Source organism: Fistularia commersonii, chromosome 11, assembly GCF_037954325.1.
Source record: "Fistularia commersonii isolate RoL2024-O1a breed Wild chromosome 11, RoL_Fcom_v1.0, whole genome shotgun sequence".
NCBI lineage: Eukaryota > Metazoa > Chordata > Actinopteri > Syngnathiformes > Fistulariidae > Fistularia > Fistularia commersonii.
The window spans coordinates 8,656,912-8,674,115 of NC_141294.1; the positions used below are offsets into that span (position 1 = coordinate 8,656,912).

General features: G+C 39.0%; 2 protein-coding genes across 2 annotated transcripts in view; one reads left to right on the plus strand and one right to left on the minus strand.

Annotated features, from left to right (window-relative positions):
• The first annotated feature begins 473 nt into the window (after window positions 1-473).
• On the plus strand, window positions 474-6,903 carry LOC147229397 (dysbindin-A-like). The gene is made up of 10 exons (XM_086154847.1): window positions 474-664; window positions 1,409-1,462; window positions 1,838-1,888; window positions 1,974-2,034; window positions 3,128-3,260; window positions 3,545-3,677; window positions 3,815-3,837; window positions 4,187-4,333; window positions 4,924-5,052; window positions 5,715-6,903. The coding sequence occupies exons 1-10, from the start codon at window positions 609-611 to the stop codon at window positions 5,972-5,974; spliced, it is 1,047 nt and encodes a 348-aa protein (XP_086010973.1). The 5' UTR covers window positions 474-608; the 3' UTR covers window positions 5,975-6,903.
• Window positions 6,904-7,590: 687 nt separating this feature from the next.
• The window catches only part of LOC147229398 (IgGFc-binding protein-like), a 28,710-nt gene continuing 19,096 nt past the window's right edge, over window positions 7,591-17,204 (minus strand). The window contains exons 23-35 of the mRNA XM_086154848.1: window positions 16,643-16,781; window positions 15,946-16,128; window positions 15,608-15,753; window positions 14,758-15,101; window positions 13,277-13,500; window positions 12,568-12,709; window positions 10,842-11,178; window positions 10,053-10,169; window positions 9,843-9,944; window positions 9,219-9,414; window positions 8,689-8,952; window positions 8,444-8,592; window positions 7,591-8,067 (exon numbers count right to left, since the gene is read on the minus strand). Coding sequence (XP_086010974.1) covers window positions 7,873-8,067; window positions 8,444-8,592; window positions 8,689-8,952; window positions 9,219-9,414; window positions 9,843-9,944; window positions 10,053-10,169; window positions 10,842-11,178; window positions 12,568-12,709; window positions 13,277-13,500; window positions 14,758-15,101; window positions 15,608-15,753; window positions 15,946-16,128; window positions 16,643-16,781 — 2,538 coding nt within the window. The 3' untranslated portion in view covers window positions 7,591-7,872. The remainder of the gene's footprint in view (window positions 8,068-8,443; window positions 8,593-8,688; window positions 8,953-9,218; window positions 9,415-9,842; window positions 9,945-10,052; window positions 10,170-10,841; window positions 11,179-12,567; window positions 12,710-13,276; window positions 13,501-14,757; window positions 15,102-15,607; window positions 15,754-15,945; window positions 16,129-16,642; window positions 16,782-17,204) is intronic.

The window sequence follows — 17,204 nt, forward strand, 5'->3', positions numbered from 1 at the left end:
TAATAAAAAAATGATAAAATGAATATTGTATTATTATTATAAATAATTATTGTTATTTTATATTATTTTATTTAAAAAAAATCAATAGTTAATGTAAATAATTATTGTTATTTTATATTATTTTATTTAAAAAAAATCAATAGTTACAATGTTAAGTGCATTTGCAGAAGTAAGAAAGGGCTGTCGGAGCAAACTGAGTGGAAGAAGTAAAAGAGGATGAAGTGTCTATGTGTGCATTGAAGAAACGTGGCGACACGCTGCTCTCTGTCAGAATTAGTGAATAGAAAAGGGAGGCAGGGAAATACAGGTGCTGGACAAAAATAATGATGTTTGGACATATATTTTACATATAATGTATATTCTGTCACTGTGGTATGTGGCGTTCAATGGGATTTCCAGTACATCCTCCGGTACGATAGACGGCACTATAACAACATTAGTGGGTGTTTTCATTCAACAAATGGAAAGCGAAAAGGAGTGAAGCCAACAACGAATGTCGTTGGCCGCAGGATAGTAAGCAATGTCTCCACTATCGACGACTAAGAGCTGTGGCATTTCTTAAAGAAGAGCTTCTCGGTACAAAACAAAACAAAAAAACAAGAGGAACCATGTTCGAAAACTTCAGGGAAAGACTTCACATGGTCCAGCAGGATTTGACCACTGGGTCGGTGTGCTTTTTGGAAGCTCTTGCTAGCTCTCTGTCTCCAGGCTTTTTAATTATAATAACAGTAAATATATTAGAAGTGTCTTCATCAAATAGCACACATTTCCACGTTTTAAAAGGTAGCAGGAGTGTCATAAGTAATAGTTAACTAATAAAATGACTGCTGCTATTCAGTCCTAGTTAGCACTTAGCTTAGATGTTAGAAGCCGCTGTATGCTTATATTTTGGTTTTATGGAACCCTCGGGTGCACTTAGCATTGTCACTCACCAGGGAAACATCACATGCGGATATTTATAGTTGTTGTAAACTCGAAATCAATGTTTTATGTAAACCTTCTGTTTTTTGATTTCTATGTGGTTAGCCAACCGTGCATATTGCTTTCAGCTGACCATCATGTGATGATCGGTATTCAGTGGGGATCAGCCTACTGCTAAAAAGACTGCTAATTCAACCGAGTTCATTATTTTTGCTGGTTTCATTTTAGAAATTGCTATTATATTAAGTCCGACTCGTTTGCGACGTCTGTGCGAAGTCACATCTTCACAAAGTTAACAAGTTTTAATTTGTTTAAAGGTTAACATTGAACCAAACTGTAACTTCTCTCACCAACACCGGTCCCATTCCAAGACACATATTACAATTTTGTAGCGAGATATGCCAAATTCACCCCACCTGAGATCCATGCATTATGAATTGTGTGTGTTTGTATGTGTTATTGTTTTCCTCCTTTTCCCCAATGACAGGATCAAAACCCTTGGGGACAAATCCAAAGACACCAAACTTAAGAGGAGGCCCAGGTAAGTAGGAGGCTTTCACATTTTTTCCCACCAGAATAACTGCAGTCCCTCTGGGTCTGAGAGTGACAGAGAAAACGTGGTGAGCTTAGTTACAGTAATATTCTTAAGTAACACTAGATTAAATTAGAATTGGATATTTACACAAGCTACTTAAACCTATATTTTTATGACATACAAATAAAAGTTATACATAGATATTGACAATCCTTTTTCAATTTTTTGGCTTATTTGCACCAAAAAGCCACCTCTGTTTTTCTTTTTTTCAACCAATGCTCTCTTTAAATATCAGTCCTGTGACAATTGTCTTCATGTGGTCATAGAAACGACCAACCGAACACATACTCAATTATCATTCTACTTCTGCTTGTTGTCCAGGGTTGAAGAAAGCCTTCCTCATTTCAGTGCAGGGCTGGAAATCCTCAGCAGGTCTCAGCAAACACACACAAACACAATTGAGGATGTGTTTGATGTACATGGAAGGTATATTTTAGACTTGAAATGTTTTTTGCAGGTATGAAGAGAGTTGGTTCCTGCTCCATAAAAGAACTAAAGACTATGCTCAGGCTGCAGAGGTTGGTGAACAACTTCTCTTTTCCTCAACAATCGACCGGCAACATTATATAAAGGAGTACAACTCCTGCATGTTGAATATTTTTGTTATTTGTTATTAAAAAGTTGGCAATTTTTTTTTTATATGTAGTCAAGCAGTGGATTTTAATAATATGGCAGGTTGTTACAAAATATTGGTGTTTTAAAATAACAAAGTAATGTTTTATTTCATGTTATTGTATGTGTTGGTTTCGGGTGTTATAATAGTCCTGTATTCATCAGCTTGATTAGCAGGTGACAAAGTATGGACAGTTTTGACTTCCTCTCTGGCACAAAGTTGTAAACATGTCTTGCCTGTTCTTGAACAAGTAGAGACAAATCTATTTCCCATATCAGAAACACTGCAACCACACCTTACATTTTCATCCAGCTTCCTACCAGCCTGGTAGTCTGGCCGCACCCCACCAAATCATTTGGAACTAGTGGTGTGGTTTCTCTCTGGCCATTTCAAATTTATTATTTAGATGAAACCCACGTCTCCCTCCAAGGTCAGAGACCCATAGTGTGTCCCAGTGTGGGATTTCCCATTTCAATGTCCCTCACCAACAACCTTAATGCATCAAATTTTTACTAATACAAATTTTTAATTTCAGATATCCAGAAAACTTTCCTAATGACAATAATGCAAATTTTAATATTAGAATAATACAATGTGACCATTTACAATGTAATCACAAATGTCAGCTACTGGCACCAAGGCTAGTACTATGCAAATCAAATAATCCATAAATACCTTGTGACTGTATGTTGGCACGTTTATTTAATTTTTGACAATCTGGAATTTTGTTTTTGTAGTAGTCATTCACTTTCCATACTTATGTATACCTTCGATTGCCATTCAAACTATTAAAAACATATGTTTGGTAACCTTATACATAGCTACAGGTAGTAGTGGGGGCAGACAGAACCACAAACTGATCAAAATGCTTTCTCCACAAATTCATCCGGATCTCAGGCTCTCTGTATTGGATAGTCTGCACTGACTTTGCAGGCAAGCCTGCGAGAGTACTCTTGTGCCAGATCATATCAGCTAATTTGTGTGTATTTGTGTGTAAGTCAGTGGATGGGGACATGGTGATGCTCTCGGCTCATTGGGAGAGAAGAAAAGCAGCTTTGACTCAACTCCAGGAACAACTGCAAAGCTTGCCATCTTTTATCAATGAACTTGATGGCATCACCGCCACAATAGGTACAACAGTGACACCTTCACTCCAATTTCTTCATTCTGACAGGGTAGTTAAGGGGCCATTTACACAAAGAAGCAATATTGTGGTTTCTGTTATAAACTCCATGTTTAATAGGTAACAGATGGTGTCAAAAAAAGTAATGTGTGATATTCATAAATGAAAATGTCTTTTTCTAATCAAATCATGGCTATCTATTGAAATGCAACGGATTCTGTTGCCTTGAGTTCCCACTCATGTGGGAAATAACATTGACACAGTACATGTGCTTGCACGTGTGTGCGTCCAGCGCATTTAGAAGGGGACTTTGAAGAGATGGAGAGCAGACTGATGTACCTGGAGACACTGTGCTGTCAGTGCGAACAACAGACGTTCAAACAACATTATATGGACCAGCTGGAGGTCTATAAGAAGAAGAAGCGGTATGACATTTGCATTTCAGACTTGTATCTTTAAGTTTCCATGAAAAAGACTAAGATGTTGACCAAGTCAAGACAGGATGAGGTTTGTCAAATGTCAGGCTGATGCTGACAGATATTGTCTGATTGTCTTTTTACAGGAAGGAGTTGGAGGCGCTAGAGGGTGAGCTGCTCTCCTGTCATCCGGAATTACATTTATAATCCTCCATTGTAATCACTGCACTCTATTGACTACATTATTACCTTTTAGTGTGCATGTGCTGTGTGTGCGTTTGTGTGTTTAGTTAAAGATTAACTGGAGTTACTGCTCGGGCTCACATCAGTCATTTATTTTTAGCAGCGAATTTGTCATGTTCCTATAAGAGCACTTGTATCTTCAATCTCCTGAATGACCATATTGTAACGGGATGAGAGTATGTAGGTGCGTGTGTTATTGTAGACTTGTTGATTTGAGTAAGAAATACTTTATCTGCTGTGAGATGGTGAAGGGCATGAAATTATTTTGTTTGCAGTGGAACTGATTTCTGAGCACACTCAGAAGGTGGCCCAACTGGAGCAGGCCGTACAGCAGAAACTGAGAGAGCGGCAGAAAGTCTACGAAGAGGCCTTTAATCAAGACATGGAGCAGTACCGCACCACTGGATACATACATCACAGATGTAAGTCACGGTCGCTGGCTCTCCTCCTCAGACAAATAATACCTTTCAGGAATTTGTTTCCACAACTGCCCACAATGCCTGTGGGCAGTTTTGAGTATGATGAGTGTCGAAATGAATAAGATGTGTAGATTAAGCTCATCTCCTAAACCTAGAGAGAGTTGGTACTTCTCTACTACTTTTCTTTTCGTTACACTTGAAGTGCATCATTTTTGCTGTCCCCTTCAGGACTCGCTGACGCAAATCATCTCTGTGGACCAGTCTCACTGTAAAAATTAAAATAGATACATTTCAAAAAAGATTTCTTAATTTGAAAATGATGGGCAGAATCAATTTTTTTTTTATGAAAACCTGCGCCTACTTTGTTTCGGTAAATTTCTAAAATGATCAGTTAATGTAAAATATTTCAAAGACAAAATGGAAAGTATTTTGAATAATTTATGATTCCCAGCAACCCAAACAGATATGCCTTTACTTCTACCTGTTTAAACCCTGCAATAATTTATAAATCAAGGCTAAATCATCTTCAGACAACAAATAGTGAACTTTTATTTTAATACCAATTAAGAGCTTGTTTGTGTGTTTGCATGTAGCACCAACTGCAGCTGATGATTGCGTCCTGGAACATATGACGGTAACAAACACATCAGACCAGGAGGCTCTTGATGACTTCCTTAACTCTACTGGTGACGACATCAGCACCGGCTCATCGCTGACTTCAGGTACAGACGTCCATCCCGCTGTGGTCAGTTCTTAAATTACGTAATCTGAAAAGCACAAGGAGTCTCCAATGTAGTGAAACCAACATAAGAGCATTCTTATCATGGGGGCCCACACCTGCGGCCAGCCTCCAGATGAATACCTCTCATATTCCAGTCACTAAAACCCAGAGCAGTCAAGTTTATCTATTTTTTTGAGACTCAGAGAAGCCCTCATAAAGAAGAAGAGGGGACAAGTTTATACTGTGCAAGTGCTATGCATTTTACTTATTGAAGTTTTTGTATTATTCTTAAGATGTACCAGTTGGAAATAACACTCATAATTTTGTAATACTCCACACATTGATCATAAAAGTTGTGCTTGCATCTTTTTATCCCATCCATAATTTTAGGGTAACACATGAAATTATGATCCGGATCTCGAATGTATATTGCACCAAATTAAGTTACACATGAGGTGCATCTGTGATATATTGATCAAATGTCCCCAGAAGGTTTATTTGTAGCTATACGGCATAACAGATGATTCCAATAGGCACACAGTTGGTTATTATTAGTACTAGTAGTATTGCTGTAAATGGGATCAGTGGATGCAGGGTGTCTGTCTTGCTCATTCAGTCATTCATACAAAACAAATGTGACTTTCAAGCTGTCCTCTCTGCCAGGGCCGGACCCGGAATATAGCTCCTCAGAATCCTCAAGGAGCCCAATGACCCAGGCTCCTCCCACAAAAGGCCAAGTGTCCAATCAGGACACAGCGTGGTCGAGGGACGAGGAAGCGGCCAGTGAGGAGAGTGACGAGCCCCTGGTGCAATCGGATGAGGAAGACATCCTGCCAGACACGTCGTTGGTCGGTCTACAGGAAGTTGAACCACCGAAGGGGTCTGAAGAGAGTGACTCCTCTGGAGAACTGCCCTCTGGGTAACCTCAACGGCCCTTAAATATCAGGAGAAGACTAGCTGCTGCTCCTCCTCTCACTCTCCCTGCCTTGACCTGACTCCGTTCCAGCAGCCCGAGTCCGAGTGCGAAGTCTGAGGAGCAGGCATGAAAACCGAACTCTGACAGAAATGCTGTAGTCCGTGTCTTTGAGATGATTGTTGATTTACTCACGTGACATAGATAAGTTGCTAAGTGATCACTGCTAGAAACTCTTCCTGGCGTACAGAGACACATCAAAGTTGAATCCAATAAGTGCTTCACGTCTGTGTGTGTGTGTGAGAAGCATCTTGGGCAGTAGAAAATTGAAACCTCTGCGTTTATACCCAAGAAGAAGTTTAGGCACTTGAATCATTGAGATCAACTGTGGGATTTTCAAAGTGACCTCATTTTATTGCCAACTGGCGTCGATTTTGTTTGTGAAGGTCTTGACAAAGCCCGCGACCTCGACAGTCATTCCAAGTCCTAAGAATTTCAAGACACAAAAACACTGTAGAGATTTTTTTGATAAGGTGAACTATCACATCTATCATGACATATATCGGATATACATTTGATTTCATCTGTAACTGCGAATATACGCATGTATGAATGTTTTTGTGTAAGCCCTCCTAGTCAACCAAAGCTCTGTTAATTTAAAGGCTTGATAGACTGATGAAAGCAGCACCTTTGTAAACACATAAAACGTACATCACTATTGTAAGTTCGCTAAATTGCATCCCTTTAATTTATTGAGTAGAAGCAGATTCTAAATGTTTAATCAAGGGGATTGAAATTTTACTTGAAGTGCTTCCATTATATTTAGTCTACCAGCAACAGAAAGACATGGAAAAGTTCCCCTGTTAAATTATTTTTTCAACATGGCTGTTTTTGTCTTACTGTTGTTCTACTCATTAAATAACAAATCATATTGCAATCTTAGTCTCTTAGTCTGCTCGGGCTGATTTTTTTTTTTTTTCTTTTAAACAGCTTCTCGCCTGCCTTGGTCTTCTGAAGATGAGAGACAACTGGTTAAAGCTTTAGGACAAGTGGTGCCTCTTAACTGTATTTTCGAGCAACGTTTGATTGTGCTTTTATTATGAAAATTGATCTTCAATTGGGACGGGTGTGGTAGCACTTCCACCTCACAGCAAGAAGCACCCTGGTTTGACACCCACTTGAGGCCTTTTTTTTGTGTGGAATTTGCATGTTCTCCCCGTGTTCCTGTGGGTTTCCCAAGGGTTCTAGGTTTTCCCCCCACAGACCAAAAGCATGTTGGAGATTCATCAGAAAAATTTGAAAAAATATTGCCCGGATGTGTGAACGGTTCTTTGTCTATATGTGGCCGTGCAATCAATTGGCAGCCAGTCCAAAGTCTCTTAGCAAAGGATAGCTGGGATATTGCAGGATAAGCGGTAGATAATGAATGAATGTATGAATTAATCCACGATGATTTGGGTCCAAGTGCCATATTAGTCATGAAGATTCATCTTTCATGTTGAATAAAATAAAGTGTATAATCTCACTCTTCAGATTTAAAGATCTCCCTCAGACGATTAACAAAAGCACAAAAAAAAAACATGGTTCATGAACAGGAATGTAAATCACTTTAAATAACACGAACAATTGCTGCAGAAATGATGTTTAATGATCCTGTAACATGGTATCAAGGACATAATGTATAGCTTTACGAAATGGAAATCATTTTAGCTTGTAAACCATTTAGATGACAAAAGAAGGAATTGTTTTATTGGCAATATAAGAAAAAAAACAAGAACAAGCCAGTAATTCAACAAGAAGGACACTCAAGAATAATGGTACAAAATCCATTCTAGCTTGTGAGACCTAAAGAATGATAGACTCTTGATTTTAGGTGTGCTGCCTGTTGCTTCTCTTGGGGGAAAGTGTTTAGTAACAGCCTCGCAGTCCCTTCACAACTCCGCATTTCTTTGTGCCTGAGCAGGGTTTCTCCTGGCAGGAGACCATCCCCTCCTGACACATGCAGAGCTGCTTGCAGTCGGCATCCGGGTAGAACTGTTCTCCAGACAGGATGTACTGACCTTTGAAGGTGCAGCCACATTGGGTGATGGGCACACAGTGGTCCTGAAAAGTTCAAGTTCAGTTTGTCAGTAAGACATGGCATTGGAACTTCACTGCTGAATATCCATATTGAAGGACTTGACCCTTTAAATATTTGTCCTCCCAATAACCTTGCAAAACCCTGTCTTTTCTATTAAAGAGCAAATGCTGCGTGAGTACACCATAATAAGTGCAATTGATGAAGCAGAAAAGTTTTTTACATGTGGGATTTGTAATGTTACATACTGGATGATGTTGCCTGAGGTTAAAGTTCACCGAGGGAAACCCATGCAGAATTGATAATATTAGCTTTAAGGCAGTAAATGGACTTGAATGATAATTTGAACTCACAAGGGACGACCGAAACACAAACAGATGTGAAAAAAGTAGTTTTTCTTACCTGGCTCAGTACAAAACCAGGGTTACACACGCAGCCTTCGGTGGAAGGAGTTTTACAGATCGGGGGTGGAGATGGACTCAAAACAGAGCAGGAGGCTGGACAGCCAGGAGCTGCGATGTTGTATAAACTGTTGTCCGGACACGCCATCCCTGATAAACACAGAGAACGTTGTTTAAAAGGAATTTACCAATGCATTTGGGTTCCCTATAGTTTTTCGTGAGGGACATGCACGGCAGAGCACTTACAGCAGAAACGTCTTGTCCTCCATGCCTTCACACAGCCTCCTTTCACCTGGCACTCCTCAACATAGGCGGTGATAATATCGCAGGCCGATTCCTGTCTGCCGTCATTGAGCACCATGTCGTAGATACAGTCCTCATGATATTGTTTGGCATCAACTCTGCTTAAACAGTCTGCCATCGGCCCATCTTTTGCCGTAATCACATCACACACCGATGTGTAGTCAGGGCGTTTAAAGTCAGGGGGGAGAGGCTTAGCGCAGTCCTGGCCTGGAAACAGGAGAGAACACCATAACTTGCAGTTGTGGGAAGCAACATGTGAGGTTTTTGAATATTTTGAATTCTGATATTCCTGTTAACTCAATCTGCCAAAGTCTTCCAGAAAGACCCCCTCCTCCTGGCCCCCTGCTTTCTTGAATTACCTTTGCCACCCTCACCACTTTCATGCCCAAATATAAACCAATAAATAATCTCTCACGTTTCTTGAAAAGGTGTGTTGAAGAGAAAAAAGGAAATGATATGTTTATTTTGCTTACACTCTTTAGAACAACCAGGCACATCAGCGACCCAGTGGCTCGTTCCAAACTCATTGGGATTCTGTGTCAGCTCTCCATTGGGCATCTTCATATCATCATTTGCGTTGCCATTGAGGTTTCCACAAAGACCACAGACCTTGCCATGATAGCTGGTGGCCAACAGCACTTTTACTGAGCTCACAAAGTCAAAGGAGACCTTTGACCATACAAAATATAAAATAAAGAGTTAGTCTTCTAGTTTCATTGCTGATTTGAAATTTTCAGCATGTTCAACGCTTTCACTCTGAACCTTTCAAACTCAGTGAAAGTTATCCCCAATGACTACAACTAGTGTGGACTTGTGTACAAAATGCTGTATTGTATGTGTGTGTGTGTTTATCATGAGAAAATAGTGGTTTATTTTTATCTATTTTTTGGGTGAGTGGGTTTTTGGCATCATCATTGTCTGTATGATTTAGTGGTGCACTCACAACAACTTTGACGACAATTCAATGTTTACATCATCTTGAAATTTCAATTAACTTAAGATTCGGAGGTAAAAATGAGGCTGGTGTCGGACATACGACAGATGTCGTATTGCATGACATGGATTGTTTAAAATTGGCAACAAGCATCTAGTTATACCTTTAGAAAGTGTGTTTCAATGACAGCCAGTCTGTTTCTGCGATAGACTTGGACTTGGGACTTTTGGGATGTGAAGGGTAGCGATGTAACCAGGTCATTCACCTGCAAAAAGAAACACAAGATGTGCATACAAGATCTGCGCTCTGAATCTTGTCTGTTGCCAGGCTCCGTGCATCTGTGTGTGTGTGTGTGTGTGTGTGTGTTACCCACCAGTACTTTACCAGGGTACTCTAGGGAGAGCGTGTAAGTGCTGCCATATATTTTAACAGTCACCACCTTTGCAAAAGACACTCTTTTGTTTCCGCGGTTATTATTCTCAAGGTTTACCTAAAATGGAACAGAGAGGAGAAGTGAGGAAGCAAGAAGAAGTCAAGAACACATTATTAGAAATATAACATCAAAAAACAAAAATTGCATTCACACTTGGCTTGAGAGTTGTAGTCCTTTGCCCTACAATCTATGATGTGTTCCTGGATTGGAACGGACCTGGAGCACCAAACAACTATCAAGTCATTTTCATCCTTTAAACCACTTTTGATTGTTCATTGGCCTGATAATAAAGGATTTTTTTAATTTTGAAAAAAGTTTGTGTCTATGAGGCAACATTGAATCCGCCTCGACTCATTATAATCATAATGTCTGCTATTGTTATTTCCGGATGGTTTTGGAGATTCTCGTGATAAATTCCGTTAGGTCTTGCAAGTAGCATTAAATGATGATGTGACTGAAGTGTATCCATGGCAACTGAGGCACACTCGCTGTTGTTAAAGAATCTAGAGTATAAGCCTTAGTCAAAAATGGTGTGGTAATAAATGATCTAAGCTGGTTTGTGTTTCATACATTGGGAAATTAGATGTGAATCATGCACTCGGCCCTCTTTCCGGGTGTTATATCATAGTGGAATGACATAGAAATAATACCTTGCAAAAATTCCCAGAATTCAATGTACGTAGACCTGATTTTGAAAGAATTAAGTTTATGCAAAATTCATGATCTTACTTCAAAGTGTTCCAGCCCATCGGCATCTCCACACAAACTTGCCATCCGATACACGCAGTTGCCCTGGAAGTCGAACTTCAGTCCATCAAAGGTGTAAAAGTGAGGGTCTCCGAGTGCCGAGCAACTTTTGTAGTCGGATGGGTAACAGTCCTGGACTCCGTCCACAACAGCGCATTTCTCACCAGTACGGCACCCCTTGGCCTGACACTGCACTTGCTGTGTCGCTGGATCGCAAATACACTTCTCCTTACATTGGGTATCTGCCCAGAACACCTCTCCTGGTGTGTAGTAGAAGCCGTTGTAGGTGCAGCCGCAGCCCTTCTCCCTGTCAACACACCTGACACACACGAGACATCGGGGTGACATATAACTATTAAAAAGCCTGGAAAATGTTGAGTAGAGTAAGCAAGTAAAGTTTTTAGATATCTGTATCTGGTTACAACGGTATGTGTATTATTATTTACTTATCAATACTCACCTGGATGCACTGCGGACAGCAGAGTAAGAATTTCATTGTACATGTGTCCAGACTATACACATGACAATAAACACACCTGTAGTGAGTTGTGAATTGTGAAACCTGAATCTTAATTTTAGTATTTATGCCTTTATCAATAGGTTACTTTTACGCCTTCTGTTTATACGTGTACATGTACACACGAAAATGCGTGCAAAATAACAGATGTACTTTCTACTCTTCACTTTTAAAAACTCACTTTACTTTTACTGAAACTTACTGTTTACTTAATTTGAGCAGAACAACATCGATATATATACATACATGCATTTTTACACACACGCAAATGCATATGCACATATGTATATCCATCCTGTACATTGTCTACCACACGGGTGTCAAACTCATCTTGGTCTGGGGGCCACATACGGCCTAATTTGATGTCAAGGGGGCCGGACCAGTAAAATGAATACCTAGAAGTAACACTAAGTCCAAATTTTTCCTTTGTTTTAGTGTAAAGGAGGTGCACAGGTAAATTATAAAAATCTTTATATGGAATAAAATGTTCCTCTAACAAATATGTGACTAATTAATATTAAAAATGAATATTAAAAAAGAATTGATGAAATTTCATCCTAAAAATATTGTTGAGAGAAAATCTTTTCACAGTGGGAAAATTTGCCACTAGAATTTATTAGAAAATTCATTGGTAGTATGTATAAGAGGAGGTATAACGTTTACAAGGCTAGTGGTGGCTATTCTGGTCATTAAATCAATTATTTTAATTTTGCCTTTTTTAACAATGTCACCAGACATTTTTTCATCAAAAAATCATTTTGTTTTCAAATTTTGAAGCAAAAAAAAAAATAGCAAAGTTACCGTTTCCTTTTTTCCCCGGCCCTTTTTTTTTTGAAACCCACTGTATAAAACCCTTAGATGCATGTGAGAAAAAAACACATGGGCCACACGACAACAAAGATTTGATTTCAGGCAGGGGGCCACAAAATATTGTTCCAAGGGCCCCTGGTCTACCACTTATCTTGCACATATGATTGTAGGTTTGCTTGAGCCTATCCCAGCTGTCATTTAAATGCAGTCATAGTAAATACATAAACATATATTCACCAACTGACTGCATTTAGTGAATACATACATGTTTTTACTAAATACAGGCATGTACCTATTACTTTCATGAAGTTATATAATATGGTGTGTGTTTACAGCCTCACATCGGGAAAGTGACACTAAAAAAAAAAAGTTTGCACTCACTCCTCTCCACTGAGAACATATCCTTTGTCACAGAAGCAGCCCTCCGCGCAGGCCTTATGGCAAAACTCCGGCTGGATTCCGCAGCTGGATTGACAGGCACTCCCGCACACCTCATAGTGGCTGTTGGCCGGACATTGAATTGCTGGAGAAAACAGATAAATGGAGGGGATGTCATTGTACTGGTGGCCATATGTGTGTGTGTGTGTGTGTGTGATGTACACACCTCTGAGAAAAAAGCCCATTATGACCAGTTTGTGGAAAAAAATACTCCTGACGGCTACAAAAATTTACTGCATAATCAGTTTTTTTTTCCAAAACATAACAATAATTAATATCATTATCTGATAATATTTCAATTAATTAAAATAAATAATTAGTTTATCCTTCCAACTCAGTTTTTCATCTCAATCTCTAAACTGTTGGAATTCATGCCCTTAACCCTCATATTATGTTAAGGGTCAATTTGACCCATTGGGTCAATGGGTGAAATGGGTCAAATTGACCTTTAACATAATATGAGGGTTAAATTGATATCATTGTATAATAGGTTTATTTTCTCTTGGACTCACTTTAGGCTGGATTACACTACATGCATTATAAGCACATTTACTGTATACAAGGAATGTGCATGAGTGATGTAGTTCAAGTGAATTCCCACCTTCTCGAGGCAGTATCTCCATGTGTGTAAAGATTCTGTTAATGTACTCACCGCATTTAGTCAGTTGTCTCCATGGTTTCACAGAAGCTCCGGCTTCCTGACACTCGGCCAAGTAGCTGCTCAGGGACTCGCACAGAACTTCATATCGCCCATCGTTGACACAGACATCGTACAGACAGTCTAACACAAATTCTTCCACTGGCACGGCACCGTGGCAACCAGCGAAAGGTCCTTTCTTGTCACTCAGGATCCCACAATATTCTTGACCAGTGAACCTGACATAGGAATGATAATGAATTTAGATATTAATGATTCAGTATCGATATACGTCTTAATATCTGTGGAGGTTCACTTTGCCAAAAGTTCATGAAATTTAAAGCTTAATAACAACAATGTTAAAAATGACCTATAATATAAAAGCCCTCTTTCTCAATCTATTTTCATTTGACATGTTTCCAGCCAATCAATTCGGGTGTCATCATTATACTATAGATAAAATGTGTCCGTCTGTGTACCATAGTTACTCAGTGGGTGGATTTCTGGGAATTGTCTAAATGTAAAATGCGAAGCGAAAAGGGCTTTTTCGAAAAGGGACATACATTTTTATAAGTACTAGAATAAAATTTGTTTGTCTTCCTTTGAAGACTTTTTTACGCTAGGGACCTCCAAACCCCAACTGGCTTGTTTTGGTTTAGAAATGTAACTGTATTCAAGCTAAAGATGCAAGCCCTGATTTTACCTTAAATTCAGGCATGACATTAATTTCCCAAATCACAGTAAAATATAAAGCAGGGGTGTCAAACTCATTTTGGTCCTGGGGCCACATTCGGCCTAATTTGATCAAGGGGGCCGGACCAGTAAAACTATTACCTAGAAGTAACACTAGGTCCAAATTTTTCCTTTGTTTTGAGTAAAGGAGGTAAACAGGTAAATTATAAAATTTTTATATGTAATGAACTGTTCCTCCAAAAAATACATGAGGAATTACTATTAAATATGAATATTAAAAAAGGAATTGATGAAATTACATCCTAAAAATATTGTTGCGTTAAAAGAGAAAATCTTGTCACTATGGGAAAATTTTCCACTAGAATTTATTAGACAATTGATTGGTAGCATGTATAAGAGGAGGTATAATGTTTACAAGGCTAATGGTGGCTGTTCTGGTTATGAAATCAATCTTTTTGATGCTGCCCATTTTTTAGTTGTTTTTTTTTTTTTTTTTTTTGGCTAACGTTTTTGTGTTTTTTTTTATAGTAATATGAAAAGAAAAGATAATTTTAACAATGTCATTAGACATTAGACATTCTTTCAAATTTTGAAGCAAAAAGTACATTGCAAAGTTACTTTTCAGTTTTTCCTTCCCCGTTTTTTTTTTTTTTTTAAACCCACTGTATGAAGTCCCCAGATGCATGTTACAAAAAAACACGCGGACGGCACTAACACAAAGATTTGGTTTTAGACAGGGGGCCATCAGTCTGAACAGTAAGATACAAATTCTAGGTAATTTAAGTAATTTTAGAAATAATCACTTTTTGCGGTTCTCATCAGAGCACTGAGGACACACCCCCTCACAGTAATGATAACAGAAGGGGTCGTGATCTTCCACGCTCCACAGCTCTGCCCAGCTGGTCACATTTGCAGCCTGGCCTGCGACCGTCAGGAACTCATCATCCTTGTTTCCGTTGTAGTTGCCACACAGCCCGCCCACATTGCCATAGTAACTGCTGCTCAAGGAAACCATAACCAGCGTGGACCAGTCAAAAGTGACAGTGACACCAATGTCACTCTGTAGAATGCCTCGGATTCCGGACGCTACGATGGAGATACTCCCACCCTCGAGCAAGACTGGAAGACTTCTCTTTCTGTCATCCACCTGGAGAGTGAAAGGCAGACAAGCAGAAATCTTAGAGAACTATTAAAACTTATTGACCTTCAGTCCATCAGTAAAAAGGTTTACTGAATGCAATACAAAAGCTCTGGCAGATTTGCCCGTTTTGTTGTAGTGAGTGGTGAATTAAACTGAAATGCATTGAACTTAATGGTAAAGTTGATCATATATCCAGATTCAAGGTAGATGTTTCATTGTCACCCAGGTGAGTTTGTGGCTTTTCTGTCAACACATTGCGTGTTTTTTGGAAAGCAAGAAAAACGCCCACCCACATAAAAAAAAAACATAATTTTGGTGAAAAAAAAAAAAAATAGTAGCTATATACCCATGTGTCCTAATCCAATGTATAATACAAAGGTTTTTTAACTTTTCAGGTTTTTGCAGATGTTCTGATGATCGAACAGAAACACATTTTCCTGTTGTTCTGTAGAGCAGAATATTTTTGGTTTATTAATGTTTCCACAGCCGACATTATGAATACTCAAACCTACAAACACAGTGCCTCTGTCATCCCTCGGGATGAATATTTTATGGCCCAATAGCTCCACGGTGGCTGAGCGGACAAAGGAGCCATCTGAGTTTCCACGGAGCTCATTCTTAGTGGAGACGGTTACTTGTGGCAGGGAGGAGTCGATGCCTGAGGAAGTGACAGCGATTTTAGCGTTCAATTTTCAAACAGTTCTCCACGATAAAAACAAATTTCAAAGATACGGCTCAGACACCTCTGTGTTTTGTTATGATATTTTCCATGCAGGGAAATTTTAATTTGTTCAGGTGAATCTACAGATTCATGATTTTGTGAAATCTGGATTAAGATTAAGTGACAAACCTGTAGTTTGAACAAGGACGTAAGTGCAGGTTCCTTGGAATGAATAAGACAAGCCATCAAACGTGCTGTAGTGTGGGTCACCGAAGGCCCAGCACAACGCTTCAGACACAGGCACACACACCGCCTCGCCCTCTGATAATTCGCAGCGTTCCTTGATCCTGCACTTTACATAAGCACACGGGTCTGCAGAAAAAATAAAATGCAAAACCACAGGGTTAGTCAGTTACTAATAACGTATAAAATAATACTTTCCATCGCCATTTTGTTGGAGATTTTTTTTTTAGTAACTGACACATTAGCATGTGTGACAGCTGCATAATGAGAAGGTTAGATTTGTAGATGCTGGGGCTGGGGCTACAGTAAGAATTTGTGATTAAGTCTGAAATGTACATAAACGCTTTATGATCATATGTAAAGTGTAAAGTGCTTTGAGCACTGCCATGGTAGATAAGCTACTGTATATATAAAGGAAATCCATTCAGATCAATTTTTTTCTCTGAATTTCTTCCTTTCTTCCTGAATTGTGTCAGACCACATTCAGATTCTTTGATTCTGTCTATGAAAAGACATAAAAGAACAGTTACGTGAGATTTTTTGGATTTCAAACGCGACTGTCAAACATTGAGCGTACCATAATTGCGTGACAATAATTCTCTCTGGGTTCTCATGTCAGTGTGTGACTGGATAAGTTCCTGACCTGTGGAGTAGCAGCCTGTGATTCCGTTCTTGATTGTACACTCCTCTCCTTTCTTGCAAGTATTGGCAATACAGCTGAAATGTCCAGCTTGGCAGACACAGATCTCAGAACAATCCTCCTTTGTCACTTGAGAGCCACTCTACAACCAAACATAACAAAAAAATTTCATATTTTGCATTTTTACCAATCTATTTGTGCAGTGATAGCAGTTGTTTTTAATATGCACGCTTTTTTTTAAGTGAAAAACACTTTGCAATTGTATTTTGGAGTGTTTTATAGAGCTTAAAATTAAGGCAGGATCAAAACATGGGTGTTGCCCAATTCTTGAGTAGTAGGTACTCAGCCTAGTATAATGTGAGAATGGAGTAACAACCTTTATACTTAATATAGTTATGATTACTTAGTAGATTGAGCATTAAATTGCGCAGATTTATTATTGCTTTGAAAATGATGTCTGTAAGTCACATGACAGCTTCACAATTATATTTTAGAATTGTAAAAAACATCATATTGCATTGTATTTTTTTTTCTCAACCAAATACTTCACCAAAACTCAATGAAA

Excerpts from the sequence above, each read along its gene's own strand:
- LOC147229397 (XM_086154847.1), top strand. The coding sequence starts at position 609 with ATGTTCGAAAACTTCAGGGAAAGACTTCACATGGTCCAGCAGGATTTG. Across the intron at positions 665-1,408 it reads CAGCAGGATTTGACCACTGG|GATCAAAACCCTTGGGGACA; the intron begins GTCGGTGTGCTT and ends CCCCAATGACAG. Across the intron at positions 2,035-3,127 it reads ACTATGCTCAGGCTGCAGAG|TCAGTGGATGGGGACATGGT; the intron begins GTTGGTGAACAA and ends TTTGTGTGTAAG.